The sequence below is a fragment of the Mustela nigripes genome, chromosome 13, assembly GCF_022355385.1.
Source record: "Mustela nigripes isolate SB6536 chromosome 13, MUSNIG.SB6536, whole genome shotgun sequence".
Lineage (NCBI taxonomy): Eukaryota > Metazoa > Chordata > Mammalia > Carnivora > Mustelidae > Mustela > Mustela nigripes.
Genome location: NC_081569.1, coordinates 124,984,079 through 125,010,355, shown reverse-complemented (window position 1 = coordinate 125,010,355; position 26,277 = coordinate 124,984,079). Strand labels below are relative to the sequence as shown.

At 40.0% G+C, this 26,277-nt stretch overlaps 1 protein-coding gene across 1 annotated transcript in view; it reads left to right on the top strand.

Annotated features, from left to right (window-relative positions):
• Positions 1-9,460: 9,460 nt before the first annotated feature.
• Positions 9,461-26,277, top strand: part of TSHR (thyroid stimulating hormone receptor) — a 162,498-nt gene continuing 145,681 nt past the window's right edge. Inside the window, exons 1-2 of the mRNA XM_059371324.1 lie at positions 9,461-9,759; positions 9,978-10,291. Of these exons, the coding sequence (XP_059227307.1) occupies positions 10,122-10,291 (170 nt within the window). The 5' untranslated portion in view covers positions 9,461-9,759; positions 9,978-10,121. The remainder of the gene's footprint in view (positions 9,760-9,977; positions 10,292-26,277) is intronic.

Genomic DNA, 26,277 nt, shown 5'->3' with positions numbered 1-26,277 from the left:
GACGAGAAAGAGAAGAAGAAAAAGTATTCTCACCCTGGCAGGTGAGCCATTAAGCACCTAGATTCTCACATAAGACTGGTCACATAACTTGCGGGGCCCAGTGCAAAATGAAAATGCCAGGCCCTGTTCAAAACTGATTCAGATTGTCAAAATGGTGTCAGCAGAGCCTTAAACCAAGAATAGGGCCCTGCGAAATTGCACAGATTACCAATGGGACAGAACAGAGAGTCCTGAAATAAACCCACAATTATGGTCAATTAATCCATGCCGAAGGAGGCAAGAACATACAATGGGGAAAAGACAGCCTTTTCAATAGTAGTACTGAGAAAACTGGATGGCTACATGCCAAAGAATGAAACTGGACCACTTTCTACCACCACACCAAAAACAAACTCAAAATAGATTAAAGATCTAAATGTGGGACCTGAAACCATACACTTCCTGGAAGAGAACACAGGCATTTCTCTGACATTGACCATTGCAACATTTTTCTAGATATGTCTGGTAGGACACAGAAACAAAAGCAAAAATAAACTATTGGGACTACATCAAAATAGAAAGCTTTACAGTGAAGGAAACCATCAACAAAACAAACCAACCTACTGAATGGGAGAAGATATTTGCAAATGACATATCCCATCAGGGGTTAATATACAAAATACATTTAAAAAAACATACAACTCAACACTTCAAAAACCCAGAACAATCTGATTTAAAAATGAGCAGAGGACATGAATACTTTTCCAAAGAAGATATATAGATGGCCAACAGACACATAAGATGTTTAACATCACTAATCTTCAGGGAAATGCAAATCAAAACCACAATGAGATATCACCTTATACATGTCAGAATGGCTATAATTAAAAAAAAAAAAAAGACAAGAAATAGCAAGCGTTGGTGAGGATGTGGAAAAAAGGGAACCCTCCAGCACTGTTGGTGGGAATGTAAATTGGTACAGCCACTATGAAAACAGTATGGAGGTTTTTCCAAAAATTAAATATAGAAATTCCATATGATGCAGTAATTCTACTAGTGGACATTTTACACAAAATGAAAATACTAATTCAAAAAGACTTGTGCATGCCCATGTTTATTGCACCTTTTTTTTTAATGATTTTATTTATTTATTTGACAGAGTTCACAAGCAGGCAGAGAGGCAGGCAGAGAGAGAGGAAAGAGGAGGAAGCAGGCTCCCCGCCGAGCAGAGAGCCCGCTTCAAGGCTCCATCCCAGGACTCTGGGATCATGACCCAAGCCGAAGGCAGAGGTTTTAACCCACTGAGCCACCCAGGCGCCCCGTTTATTTGCACCTTTATTCACAATAGCCAAGATAGAGAAGGAACCTAGGTGTCCATCAATAGAGGAACGGATAAGGAAGGTGTGGTATATATAATAAGATCATGTCATTTATGACAGTATGGAAGAACCTAGAGGATATTATGCTGAGTTAAATAAGTCAGATTGAGGAAGAAAAATACCATATGATTTCACTGATGGTTGAGAGAATTGAAGGAAAGAGAGAGAAGGAGCAAAACAGATGAAAGGGAGAGGGAGTATACAGACTTCTAATTATGGATAAATAAGTCAAGAGAATAAAAGGCACAGCATAAAGAATATAGTCAATGACACTGTAGTAGCATTATATGGTGACAAATGGTAGCTACACTTGTGAACATAGTATATAATATAATATATAAACTTCTTGAATTACTATGCTGTACACCAGAAACTAATGTAACATTGTGTGTCAACTATACACAAATTAAAAAAATAACAAAAAGAAATTGTACATCACAAACCCATGAAGCCAATCTTGCTCTCAGAAAGGAGCTGGCCCAATGCTTATAAGCAAAGGATTTGGAAGAAAATATCACGAATGGAGCATCTGGGTGGCTCAGTGGGTTAAGCCTCCACCTTCAGCTCAGGTCATGATCTCAAGGTCCTGAAATCAGACCCGCATCAGGCTCTCTGGTCAGCGGGAAACCTGCTTCCCCCTCATTCTCTCTGCCTGCCCCTCTGCCTCCTTGTGATCTCTCTTTGTCAAAATTAATAAAGAAAATCTTTTTTAAAAAATTATAAACAAGAGCAGTCCCCCCAAAATAGAAGTGACTCCTGAAGGGGAACTGTGGAGGGGAGAGGGATGGGCGGATGCGTGAACCAGATGGTGGATATTAAGAAGGGCACGTATTACATGGAGCGCTGAATGTGATGCATAAACAATGAATCTTGGAACACTGTAAAAATAAAATTTAATTAAAAAAAAAAAAGAAAGAAACAGCAAAGAGAGTCCTCAGATGGGGGGTCTGGGGGCCAGAAGTGAAGATGTTGAAGGAAAGCTTATGTCCATAGAGTGCCCAGCCTCCACTCAAGACTCAAGCAAGTACTATTCATAGCCTAAACCTAGTTAACCTGCCCATTGGCATTAAGAGAGAATGTTCCTTCAAAAGCAGCCTGCATTTTGTCTAATGATTGTCCAGTACAGATAATGGTCATCAGTACCACTCTACTTTGCTTGGTTCCATCTAGCCACCCCAGATGGGCAAGATCCCTTGTAATACCACAGGACAATTATAAATCATAAGAAGGGAGATGAAACACCAAAATGGGATGCTAGGCTAAGGTAAAGGAAAAATCTCCAACATCCTGATTTGTTTGGACTGAAAATGGAACTACTCAAAATTCTCTCTGAACAATGACAGTGATGAAAGCCATTCTCTTTAAGCCAGACAAAGTGATCCCAAGTGGTTCTTGACCTTTTCTGCAATCAAGTTTTCAGATAACTGCAAGTCTGAGGAGAATCAAAATAAGAAAAGATATTCCAAAGATGGCAATGCCCATTTCTGAAAGAACCATCATCAACCATTCATTGTGTAGAAGTACTGTTGATTCCATACAGTTCTTTTTGGTCACACAGTTACAAATTATAGGTATCTGTCACTGTCAGGAATATCACATATAAAAATCACAGCAGTTTGTAAGCATTCAGGTCAAAATGAACAACTACTAATGTACAAACCCAAAATTCTAAAACAATTCATTAAAGCAAAGTAATACAGCCTTTGCTCTACTTTAATAGACACCTTTGGGAAAAAAAAGGGGGGGGGTTGGGAATTCACACTAAATACTCTTTTCTGATATTTGGACCATTTTAATGGTTCTTCTACCAAAAAAATATGTCATGTTCTATAGCCATCTCATTAATCTGTTATATTTAAAGGGATTTTTGTGTGTTTTTAATAGATCTGAATGCTAACACTTTTCTCTTTACTTAAAGTGACTCATTTTCTCATCTCATGTGTTCATTTGTCCTAGTTTAAAAATTATGCTAAGGAAAGAAAGTTGCTTTATTGATTGTCATAGTAATTTGTTGAGCAGGCTGTTAGAACATGGTTATCCTGAAGGCTTATTCGATTTAATGAACTGAAAACAGTAGACATAGTAGAATTTACCTGCATTATAATTGTCACCAAGCCAAATTTATGCAATCAAAACCCTGATTAAAATGTTACAGATCTCAGGATACCACTTCTTTACCTAGAAAAGATGGAGAAACAGAGACCAAATTAACCCTCCCACCAGACTCAAACAAACAAACAAAGAAACAAAAGCAGGTAAAATATACAAAGCAATGCTTTTTAAAACAGTCAACATCAGACAAAAAAGGGCAATGATCCCTGAGAGACAGGAATCAAATAAGATTAGCTTTAGGATTGCCAGAAGTTCCTGCCTTGAATTTCCACGCCATGGTACCAGGAGAAGGAAGCCAGGCAGATCCCAGGGCATTCTCTGAATTGAGGAAACAGAGCTGAGAATTTGAAAAGCCCAATGTAACTGGAGTGTGCAGGACAAAATCTGGAGGGAAGAGAGCTACACAGAAAACTCCAGAGAACCAAAAAGAGTCTCCGTGGAGTATTCTGCAGAGCACGCAACTTCCTGAGCTTTTGAGGAAACTGAAGCTAGAGAGGGAAGCATCTGACAAGATGGGAAGGGAAAGTGCCTGTCACACAGGACCAGGAACAGTGATTACTCCCAACTGCTGGACAGAAATGCTTCGTTATGCGTGGATCATTAGGTGGAATACTCAGAAAAGTCTTGGCCCAGGAATGGGGAATATCTAGTGAAAGATCAAATGCTACTCTGGTCCCACCTAACAAAACCTTGAAAGCAAGATCCAAAAAGATCAAACTGTTTCCCAGTAATCAATCATATTTGGTAACAAATATCAAGAATATTTATATGAAGGCAAAGAATCCAGCACCAAAAGGAGTAAAATTTATAGTATCTATAAATAGATCTATAAATCTATCCAAGCAAAGATGATCAGGCATGCCAAGAAGGAAAATGAAACCTTTTTTAAGAAGAAAGATAAACCAATGTAAACTGACCCAGAACTATCAAAAATGTTAGAATTACCAAACAAGGACATTTTTGTGGATTGAATTGTGTCCCTCAGAAATATATCTTGAAGTTTTAATACCCAGTCCTTGTGACTGTGACCTTATTTAGAAATAGAGTAGATATTCAAGTTAAATTGATATTCAAGTTAAATTGAAAGTTATTATATCGGATTGGGGCTCACCCTAATCCAATGACTGGTGTCCTTATATGAAGAGGGAACTTTGGTCATAGAGACATGCAGAGAGAACATCTTGTGATGACAGAGGAGAGACTGGAGTGATGGAAGCCAAGGGACATTAAAGAACATTGCTAACCATCAGAAGCTAGAAGCAGTAAGGAAGAGCCTTCCCTAGAACCTTCACATAGAACATGTACCTGACAGCAACTTGATTTTGGACTCTTACCCTCCAAAACTAGGAGGGAATTATTTTTCTGTCGTTATAAGCCATCAAGTTTGTGATACTTTGTTACCATTAAACAATACAGACATCAAGATAGTTATTGTGTTTTATATGTTCAAGAAGTTGCTTAGAGACAGAGAAAATGTGAAAAAGGCTTCATTTGAAAATCTACATATGAAAACTTCACCTGAGATGAAATTTATACTAATGGGATTAGTACCACATCAACTATTTCAGAGAAGGGAAAAAAAAAGTAATTTGAAGACACAGCAAAAGAAACTATTCAAAATTAAAAAAAAAAACAGAGAGAAAAAGAAATTTTCTAATGAAAAAAATATCAATGAGCTCTTTGTGAGACAACTTTAATCAGCCTAATAAAAGTATAATAATCAGAACCCTCAAAAAAGTGGAAAGAGATAGGGAATAGAAGAAATATAGAGAAATAATGGCTAAAAAATTTCCAAATTTAATGAAAACCATAAATACACAAATCAGAGAACCTCAAAATACTGCAAAAGAAATATAAAGAAAAATACGTCAAGCTACATAATAATCAACCAGTGATAATGAAAGTCTTAAAAGTGGGATGAGGGAGGGGAAAAAAGAGTGTGTCACAAAAGAACAAAAAAAAATTATGACAGAATATTCATCCTTGTAAACAATGCAAGCAACAAATCAATGTAACAGGGTTTTTTAAATACTGAAAGAGAAAAATACTGTCAATCTTTAATTCTATGTGTAGCAACGATATACTTTAAAAATGAAGGCAAGACTAATATTTTTTCAGACACACAAAAGCTGAAATCATAACCAGAAGATATGTACTACAAGAAATGTTAACGAAAGTCTTATGATTTAAATTCTTTTAAAAGATAATTGGCTATCAGGATGCCTGGGTGGCTCAGTCAGTTAAGTGTCTGCCCTCAGTTCAGGTCATGATCTTGGAATGGAGCCTGGGATCCAGGGAACCTGCTTCTCCCTCTCCCCCTCACCCTTCCCCTACTTTGTGCACTCTCCCTCTTTCTCACTCTCTCTCTCTCTCTCTCTCGCTCTCTCAAATAAATAAATAAAGTCTTTAAAAAAAAGATAATTGGCTCTCTTAACAAATAACAGTGAATTATGGGACTTATAACTTATGTGTAGGCAAAATGCATGGCAAAAGGCCATAGGAAAGAAAAAACAGAAGTCAAGTTCTTAGTTCATACATAAAGCGGTATAATATCAACTGAAAGTAAACTATAATAACTTAAAGATGCATACTGCAAACTCTAAAGATGCATACTGCAAACTCATACATAAAGCGGTATAATATCAACTGAAAGTAAACTATAATAACTTAAAGATGCATACTGCAAACTCTAAAACAACCACTATACTAACCAGACAAAGAGTTATAGATGAGTCAATAAAGAAGATAAAATGGAATGATGAAAGTTCCCAGATTGACCCAAAAGGGTGATTAAGAAAAGGGGGGAACATCAAAAAACAAATGGGACAAATAGAAAACTAGTAGCAGGATTATGGACTTAAAATATTATCAGTAATGACATATATAAATAATCCATACAGCCAAAACAAAAGGTGAGATTGTCAGGTTGAAAACAAACTTAACTCTATGGTATTATAAGAAATGTACTTTAAACATAAAGATATAAAGAGGTTGAAAAAAGTATAGAAAAACAATAGCATGCTAATGCTCATCAAAAGAAAGTTGGATTGGCTCTATCAATAAGTACATTAAAGAACAAAGGATATCACAAAAATAAAGAAGTCCCTTTAGTAATGATAAAGGCATCAAATTACCCAGAAATAAGAGAGTTCCCATGCGCCTGGGTGGCTCAGTGTGTTAAGCCTTTGCCTTCCGCAAAGGGTCCTGGGATCCAGCCCTGCATTGGGCTCTCTGCTCAGCAGGAAGCCTGCTTCCTCCTCTCTCTCTCTCTACCTGCCTCTCTGCCTACTTGTGATCTCTCTCTGTCAAAAAAAAAAAAAAAAAGAGAGAGAGAGAGAGAGAGAGAGAAAGAGAAAAAAAGAGTTCCTAAACATTTATGTAGCTAATAATAGAATGTCAAAATACACAAAGCCAAAACTGACAGAAATGGAATGGAAAAAAAGAAAAATCTCCAATGTAGTAAAAAATTTCAGTACCCACATCTCCTAATTGAAATAATAAATAGATAAATCATAAAAAATACATAAAACTTGAACATTATCAACAGTATAACCTATTGACAATTACAGAGTTCATGCCTTGATGACAGATTGCACATGTTTTTCTAAGTGTACACTGATCCTTTATCAAAATAGACCACATTATGAGTCACAAATGTCACTAAATTTAAAAGTTCTCAAGTCATAAAAGCTATATTCTTTCCTAAATGGAGTATTTTTAGAAATGAGTAATAGAACAAGATCAGGAAAATCCCCATATACTTGGAAACTCACATATTTCTAAATAACCCATGAGTCAAAGAAGAAATTTTTAAAAATTAGAAAGTATCTTAAGCTGAAGGAAAACAAATTTATAAGATATCAAAACTTATATATTGCTGAAGTAGTACTCACGGGAAAATATATAGCATAATATATCCATAATGTTATCAAAGAGAAAAGATCTCAAATCAATGCCTCCAGGTTTTAACTTAAGAAACTAAGAAGGACAGGGGCACCTCCGTGGCTCAGTCCATTAAGCATTTGACTCTTGATCTCAGCTCAGGTCTTGAGCTCAGAGTCGTGAGTTCAAGCCCTGTGTTGGGCTCCATGTTGAGCCTAGAGCCTACTTTAAAAAAGAGAAAAGAAAAAAAAAAGAAAATTAAAGAAACTAAGGACAAATTCAACCCAAAGGATACAAAAAAAAAAAAAGCAATAAAGGTCAGAGCATATATCAATGAAATAGAACATAGAAAAACAATCTAGAATCCATGAAACAAAAGCTGCTTCTTTAAGAACATTAACAAATTTTAAATTATTGGCATAAATGTGTCCATAATATTCTCTTGTCACCCTCTTCGTAACTGTATACTGTGTTCTAATGTCAACTCTCCCATACCTGAGACCAGTACGTTGTGTCTTTTTTCTTTCTTTCCTGATTAGTCCACCTAGAGCTTCTATTTTGATGGGGATGGGAGAGCAGAGAGACAGGCAATATATTAGGAGACTAATGTAAAACAATAACCAGTGTTAAGTGGTTTGGTGATACTGAAAGGAGGTAATGTAATGAGGATCTTCAGAGGAGACCTTCCTGAGGCAGTGATATTTAAAGCAGGATTTAAATAATGTGAAGATCTGGGGACAGCTTGTTCAGCATGGAGTTCCAGCGACAACAAATCCCGGAGGTGATAATAAACTTGTCTTATAATAAAGCAGGTCCAGCAAAGTGATGGTAGGGGCTGGACCTTGAAAGGCAGGAATCAGCAACCTTTGGCTTTCAAGTCAAATCCTGACCCGGGTCTGTTTTGGTACAGTCTACAAGCTAAGAGTGGCTTTTATGTTTGTAGAGGGCTGTGTAAAAGAGGGGAGGAGGAGGAGAAAATGCAACAAAGATCGAACATGGTCTCCAACTATTACATAGTTCTTTACATAGTTCTTTACAGAAAAAGCTTACCAGTCCCTACAGTAGGATCTTACTGGTTAGGCTAAAGAATTTGTATATAATTTTCTTTCTTTCTTTTTTGTTTTGGAATTTTTTCTTTTTTAGGAGAGTATTCCATTGTATGGATGTATCACTGTTCATTCATTACCTAGTCTATGGAATTTTATGTTGTTTCTATTTTGGAGTGATTATTAATGAAAGCTTACAAACTTTGAAATATTTTAAGTGTTCAGTGCAGTGAAGTTAAATAAATATATACATCCACTAAACTTTCAGGCTAATTAAAATAATAGAGCATTCCCATAACCCCTGTGAGTTCTTTCCTGTCTTTTTTCTTATCAATCTCACTAATTATTATTCGGATTTCTGAATTATTATTCGTTCTAGGAACATATGAATGGAATCACACAGTATATGAGGAGCTAATATTCTGTTTACTCCAAGGAGAATTTAGTAAACAACTGAAGGATTCTTTTTAAAAAAAATTTTTTTTTAAGATTTTATTTATTTATTTGACAGGGAGATAGAGAGCACAAGTAGGCAGAGCGGCAGGCAGACGGAGAGGGAGAAGCCGGCTCTCCGCCCAGCAGGGAGCCCAACGTGAGACTGGATCCCAAGACCCCGGGATCATGATCTGAGCCAAAGAGAGCCGCTTAACCGACTGAGCCACCCAGGCGCCCAATTGGAGGCTTCTAAGAGGGAAATTGGGACGATCTGATTTTAAATTGTGTTTTTGGTTACTGCGCAAAGACTCGTAAGTAGAAGATAGTGTGCCACTTACGTGTTCTTTTTATTCCCATCTTATGGGGCGGGGGGGGGGCAGGTGCTGGTGGGGAGCAGAATATGGCTCAATAAAATTCCTGGGCAGACCAAAACTGAATGGCCAGCTACCAATCCTATGGCAAAGCTGGGATTCAGAGTTCCGATCGGGGCACCCAAGTGTTCCTGCAGTTCCCTGTTCCGCGCAGCAGATGGCCCCAGAGCGCAGTTGCTGACGCGCCTCGCAGAGTCCTCGGCTGCCCCGGGAGCCGCGCGCAGCCGCGGGAGTCCGCGCGGCGATTTCTGTGCTTGTGGCGGCTCGCGCCCCGGGGTCCTGGTTTGCGCTGAACTGGGCGGGCAGCCAGGACCTGCCCCGGGTGTCGCGCTCCGCTGCGGCCGCGCTCCGGCTGCCCGGCGGGGTACGCCCGCCTCCGACTCCTCGCAGAGGCTTCTTAGGTCGGGCGAAGCCGAAGTTCTGCAGGATCCCCTTCCGTCCTGGGACAGTCCAGTTGCACGCACTCTGGTTGGAGTGCGTGCACGTGGTCCCGGCAGGCGGTGCCCTCGGGAGGCTCCCCACGGGAAAAGGTGGACTACTAGGTTTAGAGACAAGGTAGCGTCTAAACTAGGCTTTGGAGCGAACTCCTGGGAGGAGGGCGTGGGGCTGGCTGGAAAGGAGAAGGGACAAGTCGGACTGGTGTTCAGTGTCTGGAACCGACGGAGCGGGCTGCGTGGCTCAGGGCACCGAGAGTGAAGCAATTAGTCTTGTTGGGGTGGACAGTTGCCTAGGGAAACAGAACACTCAAGAGCCACTTCTTTTCCCCTCTCCAGCTTCCTCTTGGGAGCTGAAGTCACAACCCCAGCGAGGCCTCTCTCCTCCCACACTCCCTCTGTCCTTCAGCCTGCGGGAACCTGAGCCGCAGAGGGCCAAGACGATCGTGGAGGATGAAGAAATAGCCTTGGGACCCTTGGAAAATGAGGCCGACGCCCCTGCTGCACCTGGCGCTGCTTCTTGCCCTGCCCAGTACCCTGGCAGGGAAAGGATGTCTGTCTCCCCCCTGCGAGTGCCACCAGGAGGATGACTTCAGAGTCACCTGCAAAGATATCCACCGCATCCCCAGCCTGCCGCCCAGCACGCAGACTCTGTGAGTACCTTGGAGAGAAGAGGGTAGGATTAAGAGGCCAAGGGCAGCTGCAGAAGTGGACAGAACTGCACAGGAAAGCTTGAGAATGGGTGTGTGTGTGTGTGTGTGTGTGTGTGTGCTGCGCAACGAGTAAGAACTCAATGGACCAAATTTGGGATTGCTGACACCCTAGTTACTTGTAACACAGGAAAGGGTTAAAAAAAAAAAAAAACTTTGGTACAGGATGAAAGTGAGAGTTATTCTTTCTAAAGAGCTGCTGTTTTTCACTTTGCCTAGGCCTGGCTGACTCTGACTTGCACTTGAGATATTAACACTATTATGATAATATATATTATATACTAATATATAATGCATATTAATACATATTGCTATTAAGCAACTCAAGAACTGACCTCAATTGAGCTCAAGCAGAAGCTTGTTGAATGAATAAATGAACAAATGAATATGCTGGTCTCAGAGTGTCCTTTGTGTGATGGGGAGAATAAAAGGCCAGAGACGTCACTCCTTCAGGGATCTCTTTAAAGGGGGCAGAATTTCAAGTCATGAAAGGGAAATGGCTCTGACCATGGATAGGAACTGTTTATAGTTCCAGCCAATGTTGAGGAGAAAGGATAATGTTGGAGGAAGAGCAATAGACTAGGAGTCCGGACACCTGCGTTCTCTTCATCCCTCTCTCACCAGCTGTGAAATTAGCTGAGATCATTTATTTGGGAAAACCCAAGATTCTTTCTGGGTCAAAGTGAGGGTTCAATGAGGTGTGTTCTGATGTCTTTGATGCAAGTGAGGGGATCCACTGGATCAGGAGACTTTGAAAACAATGGGGGGGGGGCAGGGAAGGGGCCATGTTCTGGGGAATGAAGTTATTCTGAGACACAGAAGAAATTGATGAAAAGCATGGGTGAAAAGGCGTGCTGATTTAGACCATGGCCACAGCCATCTGCAACAGTAGCAAAGTGACTTGCAAATCTTTGGGGGGCAGTAGAACTCTTTTGACAAAGGAAAGCTTCTGAAAGAAGTAAGGTATGTAAAGACAACAATTACCTTGTGCTTATTCCCGTCCTTAGCACTTTACATGGACTCACCTGTTGACTCCCCTCGCAAAATCCAGCCGAGTAGATAATTTTACTATTCTCGTTTTGTAGATGGGGAAACTAGGGCATGAAAAGTGAGGCAATTTGTTCAATGTCCTGCAATGTATACTTTGTGGTGCTAAGACTTGAAATAGCGCAGAGCTGCACTCTGAAACCCCCTGCTCTTAGATGAAAGCAGGTCTCACCCAGCTTTTCCCAGTATGGTCATGAGAAAGAAAGAAGAAAGAAAAAAAGAACGAAGAAAAAAAAAAGAAAGAGAAAGAGAGAGAGGGAGAGAGGGAGGGAGAGAGGAAGGAAGAAGAAAGAAGAGAAAAATGTAAGAACTCAGAAGAATAGGAAGTTAGGGGCAGGAAAGAAAAAAGAACAGAAAGAAGGAGGGATTGGGAAAAGAGAGGATGGAGGGAAGCGGGAGGAACAAAAAGAAGATATCTAGGTTGTAGAGGGCATTTCCTGCTGAAACAAACCAGACCTTTGTCATTAAAAACCTGTTCTGGGTGGTAACCATTTTTCTGAAACTCAATGCTTTGTTACTGTGGCCTGTTTTACAAATTATAATGGTGCTGAGAGTATTTTTTTCCCCCTAAGCCTTATTTATCTTCTATCCATGTATTATGGTGCTGAAACGTAAACAGATTGTCCCTTTCTGCATCAGTCATACACTTGCCGCGTGGTTTGGTAAATGGATGAGAGACAGTTACACTCACTGGAACAGTGGTTCTGAACCTTCTTCTCTACTTCCCCCCTCTACAAGGGAGCATGATTCACTCTTATTTTAACAGTGGTTCTGACTAGGTAGGAAGTAAGGGAGAACTGCTATTCCTACTCCCCAGTGGAATATTCTAGAATCTTTGATACACAGGTAGTTTGAAAAAAAAAAAAAAAATTGCTCCTCCTAATGGAGAATTACTGATTTAAGGGAAATTAAGCCAGTAGAATAAAACTAAAAATTTCAATGTTGGCATATAATTACAGATCATATTACCTCAAAACCAAGGATAGCAAGATGGAGCCTCATTCAGAGATTTACCACTTGCTACCTGTGTGCACAAGAGGACCATCCCTTATCTGAATGAGGAGGAGGATGGGGTTAGACAGTCATTCTGGATTTATATGGATTCTTCCTCAAGAAAGTGCTGCCTTGCTTGTCTGGTCCTTTGACCTAGCCACTTTCAGGCTAATGATGGTGGCATTCACTACCTCCTCCCCCTCCCACTCTCTCCAGCTCCAGTGGAGTGATGGTTTGTCCATCACATACTTGTTCCTTCAGAAATGTTTATGAAGGCGCCATTGTGGCTATTGTTCTTTTCAGGTTCTGGATTTTGCTTTCATTCCTTGCCTTTTGCATCTGTGACTCTATTTCATGGATCAGCCCAGTTTCTTTTTCCTAAACAAAAGACACTCACTCATCATCTTCAGAATTTTTGCCCTGTGTTCCATCTGTGTTATTATTCACTTGTTATCTTAAGTGGTTCACTTCTTTTTTTTTTTTTTTTAAGATTCTTATTTACTTATTTGACAGAGAGAGACCACAAGTAGGCAGAGAGGCAGGCAGAGAGAGAGGAAGGGAGGCAGGCTCCCCACTGAGCAGAGAGCCCAATGCGGGGCTCCATCCCAGGACCCTGGGATCATGACCTGAGCCGAAGGCAGAGGCTTAACCCATTGAGCCCCCCAGGTACCCTAAGTCGTTCGCTTCTTTATCTGAAAGAAATATACTTAGAAATTTTATGTCATGACAATAAATGGGAAGTCAGCATGATTTGCTATAAAAAGGAGATAATCCAGAACGCTAAATATGTTGAAAACACAAATATAATTATATTATAGCTCATGACTATTGCCTGTGAACGTTCTAAGCCTGAGGCTGACTTTCTTTCATTAAAAGGGAAGAGTGATAAGTGTTAGAGAAATATTAGGGGCGCCTGGGTGGCCCAGAGAGTTGGGCCACCAACTGGAGCTGAAAGCTCCAGTCATAATCCCAGAGGCCTGGGATTGAGCCCTGCTTCGCGCTCCCTTCTTAGTGTGGAGCCTGCTTATCCCTCTGCCAATCCCTCTGCTTGTGCTCTCTGGCTGTTTCTCTCTCTGTTGAAATAAATAAAATAAATAAAATCTTAAAAAAAAAAAAAGGTATGTTATTAAAGAGATACCAATTCAACTTGCTGTCCTTGATGGTATCAGAATTGGAAAACCCTGGAAAAGGGAATCACTTTTTCTCTGTTTGATTCAATATTGTTTCATGCCATGTGGGCATTCCACCTAAAATAATCTCATGTCATACCTGTTTTCCACGCTTTGGGAAATGTGGATTTATCTCATATTTCACAACTGTTTTTCACAATCAGTAGTCCTAACCTGAGTAACACTTGATTTCCAACCTAAAGAGAAGCCCTCTGCTTTAGCCCCTACATGCTTGCCAAATACAGCCCAATATTTTGTGTCTTAAAGGTGGCATCACTTCATGCTTGTAGATTCCATGATTTATTCTCTTTTTATCCTCTGTGTGTGTAATGGTTTTGATGGAAAGTAACAGAAAACCCATTCTGTCTGGCTTAAGGAGGGAATAAATGTTCTGAAACAATAACATGTAATTTACAGAATTAGTGTAGATCCAGGCTTTCAAAAGAAGCCAGGGCCCAGGGCAGGCAGGGAGTTGGAGCCAGAGCCAACCATCTGGTTGGAACAACTCCATAGACAACACCACAACTACAAGCCACTGGACATCTGTGGTGCTGGGCACCTTAGTCTGTAGCTGCTGGACTGTCTGTTTGCTGCCCTCCGTAATTTCTCAACTGTTCCTGCCACTTTGAATCACCAGCCAGAAAGTAATATCCTAGATGGGAGCATCTGATGTCTGCCATAGGTTACCTGCTGTGGGGGCAAAGGGGTAGGAGATGGGGAGGTCTCTGTTCCCCGACTTTGGGTGTCTGTAGTGGGAGGTGAAGAACTAGGTCCTTCTAAGAGTACACACCCATACAATGGGGAATTTTCCACTTAAGAGGGACTATATGCCTTCAACATTGTTCATCACTTCCTTCATTCTGCAAATATTTATTAAACACTGGCTATGTCCCAGACACTGTATTAAATGCTCTAGATTTGGTGGAGAATAACATCAACATGTCCCTGTCCTCGGAGATCTTACAATCTAGTGTGGACGCTGAATATTAATCAAATAATCACATAAACATATAGTTAGAATTGTCTTAATATGCTGAGAGTATACTTGGTAGGAATGGGTGTGGGAACTGACTTAAACTTGGGTTCAGGGAAGGTTTTGAACCAGAAAGGGACATATGGAGTCGCAGGTTGGAGTGGAGGGTAAGAAAGTGGTGCTCCAGGGGATGGAACTGCTCATTTGAAGAGCTTTGAAGAATTCTCATCTGAACAGTGAAAGAGTTGGATTTATTCATTTGGGACAAAAATATGTTACTACATTCTTTGTAACACAATACAGGTCAAGGTGAATTCTTATGTCGGTGGGGGCAGCTTTTGTGCCTCACCCCCCCCCCAAAAAAAAGAGTTATTGAGGGTAACTTGTTATAAAAACAAATATTTGATTCATTAAAGTAGTAGTGTATGTAAAGACTAGTTCTTTTTTCAGTTTTCCATGTATGTATTATTTTGTTTGAAATTTAATTAATAAAAATAATTACTACAAGGAAAATTTTATAATGTAATAATATTTTAATAAATAATTTAAAGAAAATAATACATAGTTTAAGTACAGACTTAGTATATTTTCTTTAAAGCCCTCGAATGTGCTTTCCAAGTACTTATAAAATTCTAGAAAATCCATTACATTAAGTTTTATAAGTACCAGGAATGCTAAGGTTTTTAGATATCCCAGTGCTGTTTATTGGGGCAAGAGAGTCAAGTGGTGAAGAGTGCTCTTTCTGTAGTGAGGTCCTCTTGGTTGAATGCCTTGCTCTACCATTTCCTAAGCATGCTTTTGGGAATGTAGAGAAGGGAAAAATATTTTGCCTTCTATTCTTCTAAATTCTTGGTTAGAGCCCCTGGTGACAACAACAACAACAAAGATTAACAAGAGAAAAGCATACAAATGTATTTAGTGTAAGTTTTGTGTGGACACAGAATGAGGACTCAGAGGTCCTGATAGAGAAACGAAGACCCAAAGAAGTGATTCAACCTAAGTGTTTTTATATCAGGTATGATAAAGAGTGGGAAGTCATGAAATAATGTGGTAGGGCAAGAAGAGGGTATAATATAATGTAAGTGTGGAAACTGGGGGAAACAACAAGTTCTGTCACTTCAGACTCCTCTTGTCTTCCTTTGGTCTTTGAGATAAGGATGCTCCTTTCCTCTGGGTATAGGGAAGGGGTATAGGGGTAAGGGAAGTCTCCTCTTCTGTGAAGGTCTTGTGCTCTGCTCTAGGGGAAGGTCAGATAGTCGTCTGCACCTACCAGTTCCCAGATTCTTTCACGTTAAACTATTCAGTATGCCCAGGTGCCATGTTTTGGGAGAGCACATTCTAGACCGCATCAGGAACATTACATACTTGCTCTGTACCTCAGTTTCTTCATCTGTAAAATAAGGATAATAATAGTATTTGCCTCGTTCAATTGCTGGGATGTATAAATGAGTTAATGGTGTTAAAGGACAATTTTCAAAGAAAGGTAAAATCATGATTCTCCTACACCGATAAATTGAACACATTAATGATTTTATTTAACTCTAAGTGTTCTAGTTTCCTAAGGTTGCCATGACAGTTGTGGTATTCTGTAGTCTGAAATCAAGGTGCTGACAAGGCTTTGTTAACCTCACACCCTCAAGGAAAGAATCCTTCCTTGTCACTTCCTAGCTTCTGATCACTGCCTTCCTTGGTTTTCCTTGGCTTGTAGCGGCATGACTCCAGTCTCTGTGTCTCTACTTACACGGCCTTCTTGTGTGTCTGTGTTTCCGTGCGTCCTCCCCACTTCCTATAAGGATACCAGTCATTGAGTATAGGGCACACCCTAATCGAGGATGATATCTACTTAACTAATTATACCTACAAAGACCCTATGTCCAAATAAGGTCACATTCTGAGGTCCAGGTGGATGTGAATTGGAGGGGAGACACTATTCAACCCACTATAGTGAAGAAACTGGCAAAATGTTGCAATTAAGTTTAAGAAGAATCCACAAAATGGACATTTATGATGAAGAGTATTGAAGTGAATGTGCTAATGGAGGCAAAAGTAACTTCTTTCATGATCAGAGAGTGAGGTAGAGTCGCTTGAAGCTCTACCAGACAGGATAGAATTTGCCATTCTATGGACAAAATTAATTTGCATTGCTATCAATTACCTACAATCTACAGAATTGTAAAAGAGCTCCCATAGAATCAGACTCAGATTCTTGGAAGAGTATGCTCTAGTCAATGCATAATTTTCCACTGAAACACAATTTTTTCCTTTATAGTACATATAAAATGCTTAGAAAAGTTACTAGCTGCCAGTAAACACTCCACAAATGAACTCAGTAAAAAATAATTTCCTTTTCAACTTAAATCAGAAGTCAAAATAAATTACTCAGTTATACATTTAGAATTGAAATTGCAAGGCCCATATATTAGATATTCCAATAGGCCAAGTTTAAATAACAGAAATACTCAAAATACCAAATATATATTGACTGTTCTGTTTATATATATATATATGTGTATGTGTATATATATATATATATATATATATATATATATATATATATTAGACAGGAGGGGAGGGGCAGAGGGATAGGGAGAGAGAGAATCTCCAATAGACTCCCTGCTGAGTGTGGAGCCCAATGCAGGTCTCCATTTTACCACTCTGAGATGGTGACTCAAGTGGAAATCAAGAGTCACGGACACTTAACCAACTGAGCCGCCCAGGCACCCCCATTGAGTATTCTTAAACTCATCACAATTTAATATTATAGGTCTGATTTATATTTTCATTTCTATTTTTAATTCTTCATTCTCCCAAGCCAAAAGATGTTTATTCATTAAGCAAGCCAGGTTCTTACAAACTCCACCACGTACGAACTCCAGTTCTTGATGGTACCATCCATTGGCTTCCTAGGTTCCTTATAGTTAGGATTCCTTATAGTTAGGTTTGCCCTATCTAAAAGGCACTTCCTCTTGTGACTGTTATCCAGGTGTAATTAATAGCCTTCCTTTCACTCTCAAAGCTGTCTCAAATTGGAAGATAAATTACTAATAGGTCTTACTAATAGACCATTGAGTCCAGAGGCCTATGGGACATGCTGGAACATTCTGAGACTTGTTTGTTGTCATCATAACTGGGAGTCAGTAACTTAAACAGGGGTCTCTTGGTATCATCTCAAAATCTGCAACCCCCAGTAGGTGGTAGTGAACTTCCTTCAGAGTGTCAGCTGAATTTTTGTATTTCTTTGGCTCTCTTAAAATACCTGTGTCTTCCCTTCTGAATTATTCCAGGAGCCACCTAGCAGGTCTCCTGCTTCCACCCTTGCTGGACCTCCACAGGCTAGTCTTCACACAACAGACAGAGAGATCTATCTGTCAGAGAGATGTATGTCAGGTCATGCCCCTCCTTTACTCAGAACCTTCCAACAGTCTTCCTAGTTATCTTAAGGGAAAAAAACAGAGTATTTACAGAGGTCCCAAAGGCTTTACATGATTCAGACCTTCTTTTTTTTTCTTCTCTTTTCTTTTTCTTTTTTATTACTCTCACTCATAGTTCATCTTTTACTCCATTGGCCTCCTTGCTGTTCCTCATGTTCATCAGGCTTTCCACATTAGATTCTTATCCGTACCTCAAATCTTATTTTCCCAGATGTCCCCATGGCTAATCTTCTCACCTCCTTCGGGTTTTTGTTCAAATAGTACCTTCTCAATAAGGCTTTCATAATCACTCTATTTCAAGGTTAGCATTCCTGGGGCACCTGGGTGGCTCTGTCAGCTTAGGTCATGATCTCAGGGTCCTAGGGCTCAAGACCCACAGCCAGGCTTCCCGAAATCCGGCTCCCCTATCTGTAGGGAGTCTGCTTCTCTCTCTGCCTCTGACCCACCATTGCCTCCGCTACTCATTATCTCTCTCAAATAAATAAAGTCTTTAAAAGAATAAAAGAAAAAGAAAAATTATCACTTCTGCTTTAAAAAAACAAATCCATAGAGCTTGGCACCCTTTCATATATGACATAATTTGTTTGTTTTTATATTTTGTATTTATCTCTTTCCCCACAGGGCAGGATTTTTGTTTTGGTTTGATTTTGTTTGCTTTGTTCAGTTATGTATCCTAAGTGCCCAGAAAGAGCCTGGCATATTATTAGTTGCCAGTAAATACTTGTTCAATAAATTAATGCATTGATGAGGGTATGAGGTCCTTTTTAAAAATCATTCCATTGGGTTCTTCAAACCATTTCATTTTTTTTTTTCCAAAGTCCTTGAGTTTTATTGTCCGGTTAAAGAAGATGAAATTCTACCTTTGTTTAATATTTTTCCTGGCTACCTGAGACACTAGTAAATAAACTACCCTTCAGATTAAGATTCATTAACTGGAAGTTCATGGCCTTCCTTAGCAGTCCATGGTTGTCCTCCTGGAAATATGCGATTAAATGAAAATTTGTAGACAGGTAACTTAGGGCACTGCTGAGACAATCTGTAACTTCCCTAAGATTATTAAAGGTGTCCTTGACAGTCCCCCAAATTAAGAAATTATCTTTTGGAATAACTTTACTTTTTTGTGTAAGAAGTATACTTCAGTATTAACTATGACTTAATATTTTTATTTTATTACAAAGAACACTAAAACATATATTTAAAAAAATAAACTGGAACTTCCTGACCTTTGAATGTGATATTTTTTTTCTCCTGAATACAGTACTATGATTACATTTTTATGCCTCACACTGAGCCTGTCCCATGAATAGGCTCTTCTCATAGAAATTCACCAAATGTGCCTATTCTTCAAGTTAGTCATTAAAAAAGAGATTTTGCAAGTGTCTTATGCCTCATATCTCACATTAGATCCTTTCTACCAACCCTACTTCTATTCTCACTGAATCTGTCTGACATGCTTAATTATTCTTTTGCCCTTCATTACTGCAATTAAAAATAATTGAAGGAAATTTTAAGTGTTGGAAAAATGGTTCCATTTGTTCAGGGATACAAATTAGATTTTGAAGTGTTCCATTTTGATGTCAGACTGTACTTACTTTGCTTCATTTCTGTATGATTCCTTAAGAATATGTAGAGTGTTCTAAGAATTATCAAAGCAAATCCTTTTCTTAGAATTACAAAGCAGGCATTTGTGATTTTTAAAGCATCTTATAAATGTTCTCTGACATGTAGTGACATGTAAATCCAACCTGGATTTTTCTGGTACAACCCTATTTAAAATATTTTGCCATCAGAACATTCCAGAAATTCAAATATTTTATCATCATCATTTTAACTAAACTTCCCACACCCCTTTTGCACCTGGAAAGGGCTCCTTGTGTCCCAGTTTTTCTTTCAAAAACATGATCTCTGTATTTATATGATACATGAAGCTTTTGGCTAACATTTTCGCAGGCATTAGCTTAATTTTACCCACACCCGAGTATTATCGTAATTACTCAACTCCAGAGAGGGATTGAAACTGTCTTTTCTTATTGCCAGCTACTGTCACTTTAGATTTTGTTATTTTAATCTTTTTATGAGCTGGGAAACTAGAAGGCTAACTTTAGGGCAAAGATCTGTACATGACAATAAATAAAGGATCTAAAGGGAGGCCACAGATGAGGGGTTCTCCTGTGACAAAGTCTTTGTGGGCTTTGTGGCTGCAAGGAAGTCAGAGAAGGCAATCCCAAGTCCAAAGTAATAGTTTTTTTTTAAATGAATTACAACTTTCAACAGGTAGAAAGGGTCCAGTATAACCAAACTGCCAGCAATTGCCTGGCTATTCTCTTTGAGGAAATTTGCCTTGCATCCTAGGGACCTATTGCTGGTAATCTGGTCACTCACAGAGGCAGGATCTTAATGAGATTTGATGGAAAGGAGCCTGTGCTGGACTTCCATCCCTGTCACCATGGCCATTTCATTCACAGCCATTGCACCAGCGCTGGGAGACATCCACAGGAATGTCACCTTGTCCACCTGGTTGTTGAGAGTCATCTCTGGGGTGACACTGAAAAAATCTCCTTAAAGGGATCCAGCCTCCTTTTCAATCAGTGGATTTCTCATTTCAGAGCTGTTTTTTTTTCTTTCAAAAATCTGCATCATAAATTGATGAAATAGTTACTTTTGGTGTAATTCAAACACAGTCCAGGAGTGAAGAATTTACCATAGCATTAATTTTTAGATTTAAACTAACACCTTGATGCCAAAATAATAAACTATAAACCACAATTACAAAAACATCTAGTTACTTAGAGTATTTGGATTTCTGAAAATTGCCATAATCATCTCCTATGAATTATTAATCTGTTACTTCTATTACATAATCACAAGTCGAACTATAGTGTGAATTAAGTGGGTTTTGTGTATTGCCTTAAAATATGTCACTGTTGGGATTTTTTTTCCTTAATTATGTACTGTGTCAACTCTGTGACCAGCCCCATGCTATGTGTTTCTTTTTTCTTTTTAAATTTTGTTTATTTATTTATTTGACCGGTGGGGCTAGGGGGAGCACAAGCAGGTGGAGAGGCAGAGGGAGAAGGGGAAGCAGACTCCTCACTGAGCAGGTGGCCTAACATGGGGCTTGAGCCCAGGACACTGGGATCATGACCCAAGCCGAAGGCAGATGCTTAACCAACCGAGCCACACAGGACCCCTTGCTATGTGTTTTCATATATGATAGCTCTTTTGGAACTCATAATAGCTCTGTTTGGTTCTACTTGAGATGAGGACTCTGAGACCCAGAAATGTCATCTCTCTTATATTTAATGTCACAGCCAGTAAATAAAAGAGTTCAAACTCAGAACCCATAGCTCCAAATCCAAGGCTCTCTCTACTATATAACTATCTTCTTAAATCTGGTTTCTTCCCCTCCTTTTTATTCCTTCCCTTCCCCCCCCCCCCGCCATTGTATGACAAAATTCATACAATGTACTATTCAGGGGCATTTAGTACATTCACAATGTTGTACAACCATCAACTCTAGTTCCAAGCTAATTTCATCATCTCTAAAGGAGATCTGTACTGATTAACCCATCACTCCCCATTCTTCCTCTCCCCATACCCCCTGGTAAACACTAATCTGATTTCTGTCTTCATGGATTTACCTATTCTGGACATTTTATATAAATAGAATCATACAACATGTGACCTGTATGCCTGGTTCCTTGCACCTGTTTTCATGTTTCATCCACATTGCAGGAATAGAGAGAATGTGGACCATCAGACAAGGGGCCCAATGCGAGAAGAGATGTAAATAGGTCAAGCTTTATGTACTTTAGGAGGTCCATTTCTAGCACCCTCTTGTAGAGAACAGTCCCACTCCATGTCTAAATGCCTTTCATCTTAGATATAGTCATTGGAATGTCAAAAATTCTCATAGTTATTCTCAGAGTCTTAGAGCTACAAAACCACTTTCCCATGTCAAAAGGTTTTGAGAGTACCCATCTTATGAAGGAGAGTGTTTCTAACCAGTGGGCTGAGCAACACCATGTGCTTATCCCTTCTGGAGCCCATGGCAATCTTAGTCAATGCTTCTAGAAGGTAGTGACTTAATAGCAATGCATGAGCCATTATCCATTATTGTTTTACCATTTTAAAAGCCAGTACTTATGCAAAGGGCTTTTCTCTTTTATAGATGAGTTGCAGAACTCAAACAATATCCCAATTATAATGATATTTATTACAATCATACTGGCTTCTATATCTTAGAGCTCCATTTAACAATTTAACCAAAATGCCAACAAAGAAAATTTGCTAAGAACAACAACAAAAAAAGGTTAAATGAAAAAAAAAAAAGATTATTCTTCCCCTGAGGCTTCCTGGAGCTGACTTCTCAGCTGTTTCTTCCCAATCCACTCTGGAACTTGGAGATAGAAGATGAGTGGTCAAATTCTAACTCTCCACCAACTCACTGTGTGGTAGAATCTGTTTGCACAACTCACAGGATGACCAAACGAGTGAGATCTGTTATGCCCACATCATGGAGGAGTCATCGTGGGGGATCATGTGAGGTGATGCTATTAGTGTGTACGTGAAATACCTGGTAAACCAGAATGAAGCCTGATCACAGTTAACTAGGATCACAAATGCAGGAGTGGGTCCAGCATGTGGGAGACCTGGTCTGATTTAACCCTTGGTGTGGGTATTGCATTGATTTGCAGAGGGCACGCTTCCAACACGGACCATTCAGCAGCTGTCTGGCTTAATGATTGCACAACTATTAAGACCAAACACTTGTCCACTGTGCTAAAAGCACATTTTAAACATTTGTAAGATTGCTTATCTTCTTCCAGAGATGTTCATGACTGGGGAGTTCCTGTCAGTAGAGTAAAGTGACTGAAATTCTAGCTGGGAGTTGAGGGGGGTCTTCTGTCCCAGGAGGGCCCATAAATCTGTAAGGATCTCTCTGTTCTGTGTCAGAGTTTGGCTGGAAAACCTGTTAGGATTTCCAAACTCTCCAGATGCCCCTATTTAATGCTTGGCTGGCCTTCTTATGTAGCATAACCAAGTTGCCATTTCACAATCATTCTCAATCCCTGGAATCTAAAACAACAAAGCCAGAAGCTCTGAAATGTGTGCTATGAAGCATGAAAGAACCTATTAAGGTTCTGTCTGATTCAGTTCTGTGACAATAGAAGTTCTAAGGTACTTACAAAGAATTCCTTTTACTTGTAAGAAACTTGGCATTTTATATAAAGTATGTATCTCATGACCAAAAATCTTGGGGGGGCTATGAATTCTTTTTTTTTTTTAAGATTTTATTTATTTGACAGAGAGATAGATCACAAGTAGACAGACAGGCAGAGAGAGAGAGAGAGAGAGAGGGATGCAGGTTCCCCGCCGAGCAGGGAGCCTGATGCAGGGCTCGATCCCAGGACCCTGAGACCATGACCTGAGCTGAAGGCAGAGGCTTAACCCACTGAGCCACCCAGGTGCCCCTATGAATTCTTTTTATATCATATCCAGTATCTTCATTTTCAATAGCAACAGAGGGAGGGGAAATATTTTGAATGAAGTTAAGTCAACTAAAGTCATGGTCAAACTTAATAGGGAAATTGTTGATGAGCATTTTAGCAAGGCACTTAAATCTTCCTGTGTCTCATCTTTTGTATCTGTGAAATGAAATTGTAGGATCGCTCCGTTCTACTTTGGAGAACTGTTGCAAAGCCCAAAGAAATAATTGTTCAAGTGTACAAGGTGATCTTCGTTATTTAGGGATAGACTTTATCCTTCAACAGAGTAAGAATATGGAAGGTTATACTTTATCAAATATTTGGGGGAACACAGATGTATCCACAGGGATTTTGAGAAAATGAGATTGTAAAAACAAACAAAGCTACAGAAACGAAGCAATTGAAAATCATCTGCACCCATCCTTTTGTCCTCGACTCTTCCAACAAGGCAAGAGAACTGTCCTCACCTGCATCCCTGCTCCCTCTTCTCCTCACCCCTTCTTTGACTTTTTCCCTCTTTCTCCTCTCCCAGATCCTTTCCACTGTTGTCTAAACACACTCAGGTCTCTTCCTGCTCAAACAAAATTCCTCCATGGTTCTCTTAGTCTTAGTCCATCTGCCATGGCTGCTCCCCTGTCTCCTTTTCTTTGCAGCGCAATGTTCATAAAGACCTTTCTCAAGTTGCTCTCTTGAAGTTTTTATTTCCATTCACTTACTGAAATCTGGCTTCTGTTCCCATTACTCAATTGAAAAGGCTCTTGCCAAAGTCACTAACAACCTTTATTGCAAAATCCAGCTGACATTTTTAGATCCTTTCCTGGATTGAACCGATGGTTGCTTTTGTAGTGATGACCACTTCCCTCTGATTCCACCACATTGAACTCCTTGATTGCCTGGTGCCTCAAAGTGCATCTCTGATCACCTTGGAGGAAGGGCAGCTGTTGCACAATGAGGGCAGATACTGAGATATGAGCCAATTAGGAGTGCTGGGTGCACCCTTTTCATCTTAGCACCAAGTGCATTCTTTTAAAAACATTTTCTTTAAGATGAGTATAGTTCTTCTTTTTATAAATTTTACTTATTTGAGAGAGAGTGAGAGCACATGCAGGAGAAGTGGCAGAGGAAAAAGGAGAAGCAGGCTCCCTGCTGAGCAGGGAACACAATGCTGGGCTTGATCTCAGGACCCTGGGATCTTGACCTGAGCCAAAGGCCGATGCTTAACCAACAAAGCCACCCAGGCACCCCTATAGTTCTTAAATTCAGTTAAGTTGCAGGATACAAAGTCAATACCCAGAAATTGGTAGTGTTTCTATGCACTAATAATGAAGTAGCAGAAAGAGAAATTGGGCAAACAATTCCACTTGCAATTATACTAAAAAGAATAACATACCTAGGAATAAACTTAACCAAGGAGGTGAAGGACATGTATTCTGAAAACTATGGACATTGATGAAATTGAAGATGCACAAACTAATGGAGAGATAGTCCATGCTCGTGGACTTAAAGAATCAATATTATTAAAATGTCCATACTAGGGGTGCCTGGGTGGCTCAGTGGGTTAAAGCCTCTTCCTTCGGCTCAGGTCATGATCCCAGGGTCTTGGGATCGAGCCCCGCATTGGGCTGTCTGCTCAGCAGGGAGCCTGCTTCCTCCTCTCTCTCTGCCTGCTTCTCTGCTTCCTTGTGATCTCTGTCAAATAATTAAATAAATAATTTTTTAAAAAATGTCCATACTACCCAAAGCAACCTACAGATTCAATGGAAGTATGTTACTGAAAAGGGGGCTCACCTTCATGGCTGCCTCAGCCCACCCCTTGTGCTATGATCTACTTCCCCACATATTTGGCAAGCAGAGCAACCAGGATTCCAATGGGTCAGTCTTGCAGCAGGAATTTAAAAGAGAGGCTGGGGGATGAACTCTGGTCCCTATTGCTGTAGTTGATGTTAGGGCCACAACCGGTGCTTATGTCTTTCTCCACTATCCACTCTAAATTCCCCCTCATACTTGGCTTTTACCACTGTTGGCCTTGATGCCTTATCTGCTGGTATGATCCAATCCCTTATTTCTGAGGGGTCTGAACCCATGGTAACTATACTATCTGCAGGTGGGCATTGCTGCGATTGTTCATTTTAGTCATAATTGAGCAAGTGTTATGGCATGCCCAAGTGGCTTACATGAATTCCACATATATTCCTCCCTACTGTGATTGGGTCACAGAAGACCTATCTCTTCCCACTGATCCTATCCAGATAGTAACTCCTCCTTTAGTCTACTGGTCCCTGGATATAAGAAGTCCCAAATACCCAGGTGGGAGTCATTGCTTGTAGTTCCCTGCAGAGCCTAGAATTATAAAGATTGGAAACACAAAATCCCTCAGCGAGTCATTGGATATAAAGGCAACTGGGGGGGCCGGTGGCTGGGTGACTCAGTGGGTTAAAGCCTCTGCCTTCGGCTCAGGTCATGATCCCAGTGTCCTGGGATGGAGCCCCGCATCAGGTTCTCTGCTTGGCGGGGAGCCTCCTTCCTCCTCTCTCTCTGCCTGCCTCTCTGCCTACTTGTGATCTCTGTCAAATAAATAAATAAAATCTTAAAAAAAAAAAAAAAGGGGCAACTAGGGCCACTCCTTCATTTGCTCCTTGATTTCCAGACCTGCATAGTTTTCCTAATGGGGCACAACATCCAAACAGAGATTTGTGACTTAATATGTAACCTGCTTGATGATACCCCACCATAGCAGAGTATTGCTTACAAGTTGTGCCATTGGCAGACTATTCCACTACTCTGTAAAACCAATTACTTCTGGATTATGTGGTACCGGATATGACCA